General features: G+C 46.8%; 1 protein-coding gene across 1 annotated transcript in view; it reads right to left on the reverse strand.

The window, feature by feature from the left end:
* The window catches only part of ACADSB (acyl-CoA dehydrogenase short/branched chain), a 37,975-nt gene extending 27,242 nt beyond the window's left edge, over positions 1–10,733 (reverse strand). The window contains exons 1-3 of the mRNA XM_050959552.1: positions 10,601–10,733; positions 2,726–2,882; positions 181–281 (exon numbers count right to left, since the gene is read on the reverse strand). Coding sequence (XP_050815509.1) covers positions 181–281; positions 2,726–2,882; positions 10,601–10,636 — 294 coding nt within the window. The 5' untranslated portion in view covers positions 10,637–10,733. The remainder of the gene's footprint in view (positions 1–180; positions 282–2,725; positions 2,883–10,600) is intronic.
* Positions 10,734–10,784: the final 51 nt, after the last annotated feature.

The following is a 10,784-nucleotide window of genomic DNA, read 5'->3' on the forward strand; positions in this document are numbered from 1 at the left end:
ATGAAACACAACATTTAAACTTTTCTAACTGTAATTTCTCACTAAACATCAATTTAGGGTTGAAAACAGAAGACTAACATCCATTCAAACTACTTAATCTAAAAGAAAAAAAGTTGCACAACTGGCAGTAACATTTAATAATAATGTAACTCTTGAATTAAAATAATAAAATATGCAGACCCCTTGTTCAAATAGTCCTTGCAGTACAGATGCATCCATTTCCGCATTTGCATCCATTGTTTTTACCAAAGGTGCAATTCGGTCTTGAGCAAATTTTTTCACTATAATGAAGAAAAAGAAAGGACGTAAGTATTCTAGACAATTTTTTAAATAATATCTGAGTCAGCGATTTAGTATTTATAGCAAGGTATATGTAACCCAATGCAGGGAGATCCCACAGATATGCAACACCCTAACCCAGTGGTGTCCCAGGAAGGAAGATCAAACATTCCAGAGAGCAATATGGGCGTTTGGCATTAATTCCCAGCAAGAGGTTTAATAGTTTTAGCTAGATGCAAGCCCCTGTGCTGACGTAAGTGGGCACTACTATTTATTGCTCAGACCCTTTTTAAATTTCTGCGAGTTCTCATGCGAGAGCACTTTGCTGACCAGAAGTCAGGTCAGAAACCCCTGGAGACATAAGAGCTCTCCTGTTCAGTTTGTCTGCTATTCATATTAGGGTTTGTTTTGTTTTGTTTGTTTTTAAAAAGAGTTTACAGATTTAAAAATTATTTCAGTGAATGTGGCCAGATACCTTCCTGGTGTGTATCATTTTGGTTGAACAATAATCCTGTAAATGATAAAGCTGGAAGAAGTTTTTTTGCTTAATCAAGTTCTTCTGTTTACTCTCTCTACCTGATCAGGCCGTGGCCCAGTTACAACTACTTTGAACCAATTCCTAGTGGATAGTTATCCATATCACAACTTGGGGGCAACTTTTGCTCTGCCCACAAGCCCCAAACAACCATTGCCCCTATTTCTGTCCCCCTTTGAAAACAAGCCCCAATGACTCCATAATGATCCCTGCACTGCTCCCGTATGCTCTGCCTAGTCCTAAATCTGTGGGGCCACTGCTTAGCCCTGCCATTCCATAGGAAGAGGGGCTGTCAAGGGAGAATCAGGTTGTTCTGGACAGAGAGATTGGGGAATGAGATGATCATGGACAGTTAAGGGACTAACATGCATCCAGTGCCCTCTGTGGCCAAGGAAACTATTTTCAAGGAGCCAGTGGCAGTTGAGAGGAAAAACTAGGATTTGGAACAAGAGGGTAATGAGAAATCATTTTAGAACCACTCCAAAAAAACAAACCAAACAAACAAATCCCAAGGCCCACTGCCCAAAAACTTAATATAAAGTTCAGATTGCTCAGTGGTGCCTTGTAACTTTCCAGGATGTTGAGTTCACTATGCTCAGTCCTCCGAAAATTATGAAATATAGAGTCAAGGTACAAATAATCTCTGCAATGCAACTTTAACGCTGCCCCAACACACTAACACAACATATAATAGTTATCTTGTTCCTTGATAATCATAACAAGCCATGAAGTTTGAGAATGAATTTGGTGACTCAGACTCTTACCCAGGGTGGGCAAACTTTTTGGTCTGAGGGCCACATCGGGTATCAGAAATTGTAGGGAGGGCCGGTTAGGGGATGGGCCATGACCCAGCCCACCTGCCCCTGGGATGCCTGCCCCATCCAACAACCCCTGTTCCCTGACAGCCCCCGGAACTCCATCCAACCCCCACACTTATTCCTGACTCTCCCCCCCTCCACCCCCCGAGACCCCTGCCCCATCCAACCATCCCTTCTCCCTGTCCCCTGACTACCCCGGAACCCCGGCCCCTGACTGGCCCCCCCACCCCATCCAACCCCCGCTCCTTTCTGACTGCCACCTGGGATCCCTGTCCCCATTCAACCCCCATACTCTGCCCCCTATCCACACCCCCGCCCCCTGACCACCTCCCTGCTCTCTATCCAATCTCTTCCTCCCTGCCCCACTTACCACATTGCCTGGAGCACTCGTGGCTGGCAGCACAACAGCTGCGCCGCCCAGCTGGAGCCAGCAACGCTGTCACCACCGCTCAGCACAGAGCATTGCAGCAGCGGCGGAGCGAGCTGAGGCTGTGGGGGAGGGGGAACAGTAGGGGAGGGGCAAGGGTAGCCTCCCACGGCAGGAGCTCAAGGGCTGGGCAGGAGGGTACTGCGGGCCATAGTTTGCCCACCTCTGCTCTTACAGGATCCTTTGTAAGGGCTTGATGCAAGATGTCAAATCTGAAGAGCATCACTTTCCTTACAATATTCAAAAGCACGGTCAGGTGTTAGAGCCTGAACCCCACATAACTTCCAGAGTCGTAGCTTGGTCTCATCTCTATTGATCTTTATTCCTGCAGTGTGCCGTATATACATACTAGTACTCTACCCTTACAGATGTCTACACTACAACTGGGAGGTGTGATTTCCAACATGGGCAGACAGACTCACATTAGCTTTGCTTGAACTAGCATGCTAAAAATAGCAGAGCAGAAACTGTGGCAAAGGCCAGTCACTTATGACCAAAACAGAATTTGAAATCAAGTTTTCACATAAACTTGGATCAACACACTGGTCTCAAAATTTAGCTATGAATAAGGAACAAAAAGCAATATTTTACAAATATTTAACACTGAATTTTTCATGCCATCTAGTCATAAATGGCTCTATTTTAAGAGTTTGAACAGCAAGTTACCCATCTCTTTCATCATTATTTCTTCTTCTGTAAGTGTGTTAAGGGGAGCACACACTACCCCCTTATTGGATGGGTTTGCCATAGCTTCTGATTTGGATGATTTAAAGACACTAGGAGTCTTCCAAGAAGCCAAGTAGATTGGCATGTTTCTTCTTAGCTGTTGACAAATAATAACAAAGAAAGTTATAAAAACTAATTTTGATGCACAGAAAACATTGTTGAAGTATTTATAAACAGGAATATACATTTTTACCCACTGTTTTTATTCTCTATTCAGTAACTGAAAAGGAAATACAATTACATACAATTCATTATTTTCAATGCTACTAATTTCAAGTTTATGAGCAGTTGGAGCAAAGGGGCTCGACCAATTTAATTTCCTTTCAACCTGTGTCTATCAAGCCTAAAAAATACTTTCTTCCCCTGTCAGTTTTCTATACCTCGCTAAATATACTGTTATTTTGACGATTCAAAAATATTAATGTTTTTAAAATGAGAATAGTTTTGAGAACTGCAGCTATCAGATAGAATCCGTTTTCAGTACTGCTAATATTAGAAGCTTCCTGGAATGTTCACATTAATAGCTGTACATTTTTATAGATTTTATCTCCATTCAAAACATAATTGTATTAAATTCTAATAAGTTTCTTTACATTAATAGTCCTATTCACTATTTTCATGCGTCTTCGCCTTGAGACCAATCAACTAGTAATGCTAGCAACTACATGGACTGTTGTACAAAACTCTATTTTTATTAAAGCTTGAATGTATTTTTATTTTTGTTCTTGTTTCTAAGTGTTCTGCAGTCCCAGCATCCAAATCATTCGGCTACGATGCATATTATATTATTAAACATGTGGCTAAAATAATTTTAGACCTTATGGCACAACTGTGATATCATAGAGAAACTTGTCAAAATAAACTGTATATATTTTATAAATTTAAGAGTGAGTATGCATTTCAGAGAAGATGCAATGATATAAAAACATGTTTCTATTTAATTATTTTAAATCCCAGAGTTGGTGTAATGAAAATGACAATCAGCAGCAGACTGCCAACTGGTAATAAGCCTTAACTGACTGATTATTTTTAAACATCAAAAAGCAATACAGCACAAAGACCTGAAATTGGGAAATTCACAGTTAAGGTTCTGCAGATATTCTTATCTTTCAGAGTGGTAGCCATGTTAGTCTGTATCAGCAAAAACACCAAGGAGTCCTTGTGGCACCTTAGAGACTAATAAACGTATTTGGGCATAAGCTTTTGTGGGCTAAAACACACTTCACCAGATGTGTGGAGTGGAAAATACAGTAGGCAGGTATAAATACACAGTACATGAAAAAATGGGAGTCACCTTACCAAGCGGGGGTCAGTGCTAACAAGCCAATTCAATTAAGGTGGAAGTGGGCTATTCTCAACAGTAGAATACCAAGGGAGGAAAAATCACTTTTGTAATGGTAATGAGGCCAATGTAATCAGGGTGGCCCATTTCAAACAGTTGACAAGAAGTTGTGAGTATCAGTAGGAGGCAGTGGTGATCTAGCTTAGCGAACAGGAGCTGCTAACAGGGAGTTTTGCAAGGGAGTTCTCCAGGTGAAGGAGGAGCACATACAGCATCTGTGGGCAAAGAGGAGCGGACAGAGAGCTGTAGACGGGAATTTGAGAGTTTGACAGAGGGAGGCTTAAAATGGTGAGGAGGACCCGTAACACCTGTGCCAGCACTGCTTCTGTCTCCTCCACCTGCGCCTGTAGCCAGACAGAGCACCAAAGCATGGATGCTTTTACCCAGATTCTGGTGTGGGCTTGCAAAGACTGTAATTTGCAATTTCCACTTACTGATATCCAGGCTGGGGGTGGCATCCAATGTGAAAGGTGCCTACTGGTGGAATCTCTCAGGCAGCAGGTGGGAGAGCTACAGGAGGAGGTGGCCTGGCTGAGGAACATCTATGTCCATGAGCAATTCCTGGACAGTATCCATGTGGAGACAGCTGATGGTGCTGTCCCAGTTGACGGGACTACTGACACTGCAGTGGAAGAGGAGATGCCTCAGGGTGTACCTGACACACCAGTGGAGGAGGAGGTTCAGGGTGGACACAGCCAGCTGGTTACTTCTAGCAGCGGGCAGTGCTCCACCACTGCTGCGAACCCTCCTGTTGTGGTAAAAGATACAGGAGAGAAGAAATCACCCCCAACAGTTAAGGGGGTGAATCCTCGTACCCCTAAGGCTGGGAGGTCTGCTGCCACCACTGATAAGAAACGTAGGGTAGTGGTGGTTGGAGACTCTCTGCTGAGGGGGATGGAGACACCCATCTGTCGCCCTGACCGTTCATCCCGGGAGGTATGCTGCCTGCCAGGGGCCCGTATCCGAGACGTTACAGAGGCTTTGTCGAGGATTATCCGGCCTTCTGACTACTATCCCATGCTACTCATCCATGTGGGCACAAATGATACTGCGAGGTGTGATGCTGAGCAGATCAAGAGTGACTACAGGGCTCTGGGAGTACGGGTTAAGGAGTTTGGAGCGCAGGTGGTATTCTCTTCGATTCTTCCTGTTGAAGGTAGGGGTCCGGGCAGAGACAGATGCATTGTGGAGGTGAATGCCTGGCTGCGAAGATGGTGTCGCCAGGAGGGCTTTGGCTTCCTCGACCACGGGATGCTACTTGAGGAAGGACTGCTAGGAACAGATGGCGTTCACCTTTCGAAGAGAGGAAAGGCCTTATTCGCGCACAGACTGGCTAACCTGGTAAGGAGGGCTTTAAACTAGGTTTGACGGGGACAGATGAGCAAAGCCCACAGGAAAGTGGGGAACAAGACCTGGGAGATGGGTTGGAAGCAGGAGGGAGCACGGGCTATAATGGCAGAGAGGAAGGAGGGTCAGGGCAAAGCTGGGAGGCAAAATCAAACCAGTATCTTAGATGCCTTTATACAAATGCAAGAAGTATGGGTAATAAGCAGGAAGAACTGGAAGTGCTAATAAACAAATACAACTATGACATTATTGGCATTACTGAAACTTGGTGGGATAATACACACGACTGGAATGTTGGTGTGGATGGGTATAGTTTGCTCAGGAAGGATAGACAGGGGAAAAAGGGAGGAGGTGTTGCCTTATATATTAAAAATGTACACACTTGGACTGAGGTGGAGATGGACATAGGAGACGGAAGGGTGGAGAGTCTCTGGGTTAGGCTAAAAGGGGTAAAAAACACAGGTGATGTCGTGCTGGGAGTCTACTACAGGCCACCTAATCAGGCGGAAGAGGTGGATGAGGCTTTTTTCAAACAACTAACAAAATCATCCAAAGCCCAAGATTTGGTGGTGATGGGGGACTTCAACTATCCAGATATATGTTGGGACAATATCACCGCGGGGCACAGACTATCCAATAAGTTCCTGGACTGCATTGCAGACAACTTTTTATTTCAGAAAGTTGAAAAAGCTACTAGGGGGGAAGCTGTTCTAGACTTGATTTTAACAAATAGGGAGGAACTTGTTGAGAATTTGAAAGTAGAAGGAAGCTTGGGTGAAAGTGATCATGAAATCATAGAATTTGCAATTCTAAGTAAGGGTAGAAGGGAGTACAGCAGAATAGAGACAATGGATTTCAGGAAGGCGGATTTTGGTAAGCTCAGAGAGCTGATAGGCAAGGTCCCATGGGAATTAAGACTGAGGGGAAAAACAACTGAGGAAAGTTGGCAGTTTTTCAAAGGGACGCTATTAAGGGCCCAAAAGCAAGTTATTCCAATGGTTAGGAAAGATAGAAAATGTGGCAAAAGACCACCTTGGCTTACCCTTGAGATCTTGCGTGACCTACAAAATAAAAAGGCGTCATATAAAAAATGGAAACTAGGGCAGATCACGAAGGATGAATATAGGCAAATAACACAGGAATGCAGAGGCAAGATTAGAAAAGCAAAGGCACAAAATGAACTCAAACTAGCTATGGGAATAAAGGGAAACAAGAAGACTTTTTATCAATACATTCGAAGCAAGAGGAAGACTAAGGACAGGGTAGGCCCACTGCTCAATGAGGAGGGGGTAACAGTAACGGGAGACTTGGAAATGGCAGAGATGCTTAATGACTTCTTTGTTTCGGTCTTCACTGAGAAGTCTGAAGGAATGTCTAGTATAGTGAATGCTTACGGGAAGAGGGTAGATTTAGAAGAGAAAATAAGCAAAGAGCAAGTAAAAAATCACTTAGAAAAGTTAGATGCCTGCAAGTCACCAGGGCCTGATGAAATGCATCCTAGAATACTGAAGGAGTTAATAGAAGAGGTATCTGAGCCTCTAGCTATTATCTTTGGGAAATCATGGGAGACGGGGGAGATTCCAGAAGACTGGAAGGGGGCAAATATAGTGCCCATCTATAAAAAGGGAAATAAAAACAACCCAGGAAACTACAGACCAGTTAGTTTAACTTCTGTGCCAGGGAAGATAATGGAGCAGGTAATCAAAGAAATCATCTGCAAACACTTGGAAGGTGGTAAGGTGATAGGGAATAGCCAGCATGGATTTGTAAAGAACAAATCATGTCAAACTAATCTGATAACATTCTTTGATAGGATAACGAGCCTTGTGGATAAGGGAGAAGCGGTGGATGTGATATATCTAGACTTCAGTAAGGCATTTGATACAGTCTCGCATGATATTCTTATAGATAAGCTAGGAAAGTACAATTTAGATGGGGCTACTATAAGGTGGGTGCATAACTGGCTGGATAACCGTACTCAGAGAGTAGTTGTTAATGGCTCCCAATCCTGCTGGAAAGGTATAACAAGTGGGGTTCCGCAGGGTTCTGTTTTGGGACCGGTTCTGTTCAATATCTTCATCAACGATTTAGATGTTGGCATAGAAAGTACGCTTATTAAGTTTGCAGATGATACCAAACTGGGAGGGATTGCAACTGCTTTGGAGGACAGGGTCAAAATTCAAAATGATCTGGACAAGTTGGAGAAATGGTCTGAGGTAAACAGGATGAAGTTCAATAAAGATAAATGCAAAGTGCTCCACTTAGGAAGGAACAATCAGTTTCACACATACAGAATGGGAGGAGACTGTCTAGGAAGGAGTATGGCAGAAAGAGATCTAGGGGTCATAGTGGACCACAAGCTTAATATGAGTCAACAGTGTGATACTGTTGCAAAAAAAAGCAAACGTGATTCTGGGATGCATTAACAGGTGTGTTGTAAACAAGACACGAGAAGTCATTCTTCCGCTTTACTCTGCGCTGGTTAGGCCTCAACTGGAGTATTGTGTCCAGTTCTGGGCACCGCATTTCAAGAAAGATGTGGAGAAATTGGAGAGGGTCCAGAGAAGAGCAACAAGAATGATTAAAGGTCTTGAGAACATGACCTATGAAGGAAGGCTGAAGGAATTGGGTTTGTTTAGTTTGGAAAAGAGAAGACTGAGAGGGGACATGATAGCAGTTTTCAGGTATCTAAAAGGGTGTCATCAGGAGGAGGGAGAAAACTTGTTCACCTTAGCCTCCAATGATAGAACAAGAAGCAATGGGCTTAAACTGCAGCAAGGGAGATTTAGGTTGGACATTAGGAAAAAGTTCCTAACTGTCAGGGTAGTTAAACACTGGAATAGATTGCCTAGGGAAGTTGTGGAATCTCCATCTCTGGAGATATTTAAGAGTAGGTTAGATAAATGTCTATCAGGGATGGTCTAGACAGTATTTGGTCCTGCCATGAGGGCAGGGGACTGGACTCGATGACCTCTCGAGGTCCCTTCCAGTCCTAGAGTCTATGAGTCTATGAGCTGCTGGAGGGTAGGGCAGGTACACCGAGTTCTTTTTTATACAATGGAGTGGTGCATTTGAAATAATGTCTGTGGAATGTAAGTGGCAAAATTTGACATTAACAGCCAGTTAAATGTTAACAGATAGCTGAAGCAAAGAATGGGTTGCGCATACAGCTTCTATCATGGCTCGGAGGTAGTTTGTAGGTTTACATTTACAGTATAGTAGTCAAAGGATTACAGTCCATGTAGAAAGTGTGCATAAGACATGGTATTTTGACAGCATCATAGATGGATGCAAAGAAATTGCTGGTGGGTAAGTAGAGGACAGGAGATAATTACAGCATAAATTAGTTAAGGCTATTTGGAGAAATATGAATTCTTTAGCATTCAAAGATTTTTTTTAAAAATAGCTGCAACATTTTAATAATGTTTCTTTTGGAAACAACAGATATTAGTTTCAAATGTTGGAGTTATTAAACTCTGAAGAATGTTTGAGAATGCCTATAACATATAAATATTTCTTCACTTATTAACGTTCCTATGGAACACTAGATTAATGATAGCATGCTACATGTGTCAGGCTTGCTTTATCAGCGGGATTGAAAGTTAAACTCGTCAATCATTACTGAAGCTAGGGTGACCAGGTGTCCAGTTTTCGACCAGAACACTGGGTTGAAAAGTGACCCTGGAGGCTCTGGTTAGCACCGCCAACGGGCCATTAAAAGTCTGGTTGGCAGTGCTACAGAGCCAAGGCAGGCTAGTCCTTACCTGTCCTAGGGCACCGCACTGCACCCCGGAAGCGGCCAGTAAGTCCGGTTCTTAGATGGTGGGGCCACGGGGCTACATGCACTGCCCTCACCCCAAACACCGACTGGCTGGGTCCCAGCAAGTGGAAGTGGAAGGGGGTGGTGCCTGCCAGCGACAGCAGCACACATCACAGAGCCTGCTGCCCCAGCCTAGGAGCTGGACCTGCTAGCCGCTTCCGGGGCACAACACAGTGCCCCAGGACTACACAGGGCTTTGGAGCAGAGCCCGGAGCAGTGGAGTTGCAGAATGTTGCCAGGAGCTGGAGTGGAGCCGGAGCACAGCTCCAAAGTCCTACCAGGATAGGCAGGCAACCTGCTTTAGCCCCGCTGATCAGGAGTCACCTGAGATAAGCCCAACCGCCTTCTCCAGCCCCTCACCCCCTCCTTCACACCAAACCCATCATCCCCAACCCGTCCAGAGCCCACACCCCTCCTGCACCCCAGAGCCCTCTCCCACACCTTGAACCCCTCATCCCAGCCCCATCGCAGAGCCCTGACCCCCCCCCGCACCCCAAACCCCTCATCCCTGGCCCCAGCCCAGAGCCATCACCCCTCCTGCACCCCAGAGCCCTCTCCCACACCTTGAACCCCTCATCCCAGCCCCATCGCAGAACCCTGACCCCCCCCGCACCCAAACCCCTCATCCCCAACCCCAGTCCAGAGCCCACACCCCTCCTGCACCCCAGAGCCCTCTCCCACACCTTGAACCCCTCATCCCAGCCCCATCGCAGAGCCCTGACCCCCCCCGCACCCAAACCCCTCATCCCCAACCCCAGTCCAGAGCCCACACCCCTCCTGCATCCCAGAGCCCTCTCCCACACCTTGAACCCCTCATCCCAGCCCCATCGCAGAGCCCTGACCCCCCCCGCACCCAAACCCCTCATCCCCAACCCCAGTCCAGAGCCCACACCCCTCCTGCATCCCAGAGCCCTCTCCCACACCTTGAACCCCTCATCCCAGCCCCATCGCAGAACCCTGACCCCCCCCCGCACCCAAACCCCTCATCCCCAACCCCAGTCCAGAGCCCACACCCCTCCTGCACCCCAGAGCCCTCTCCCACACCTTGAACCCCTCATCCCAGCCCCATCGCAGAGCCCTGACCCCCCCCCGCACCCCAAACCCCTCATCCCTGGCCCCAGCCCAGAGCCATCACCCCTCCCACAGCCCAGCCCCGAAAGGTGACAACCCTACTCCGGGCGCGGACAGGCTCGGGGTAGAGGAGCGTGGCCCCCGCACCCCGAAGCGCCTCCTTGGTGAAGGGGGCTCCCGGCCCCCGAGGAGAGCGGGGCAGAGGCAGCCCGACCCCTTCAGGCTCACGACTCACCTTCGCGCAGCTCCGCCACAGCGCCCCTGCCGCCATGTTCGCTGCCGTTGCGGCTGCCGACTCCCCTTCGCCCGCAGCGAACCCGGCAAGCCTCCCCGCGGCTCAGCCTCGCGGCAGCCACTGTCAAACCGCGCGGACTGCGCCTGCGCGGAGCCTTCACGGCCCGGGGGGCGCGCTAGTCTCG

This window comes from Gopherus flavomarginatus, chromosome 6, assembly GCF_025201925.1.
Source record: "Gopherus flavomarginatus isolate rGopFla2 chromosome 6, rGopFla2.mat.asm, whole genome shotgun sequence".
Taxonomy (NCBI): Eukaryota; Metazoa; Chordata; order Testudines; family Testudinidae; genus Gopherus; species Gopherus flavomarginatus.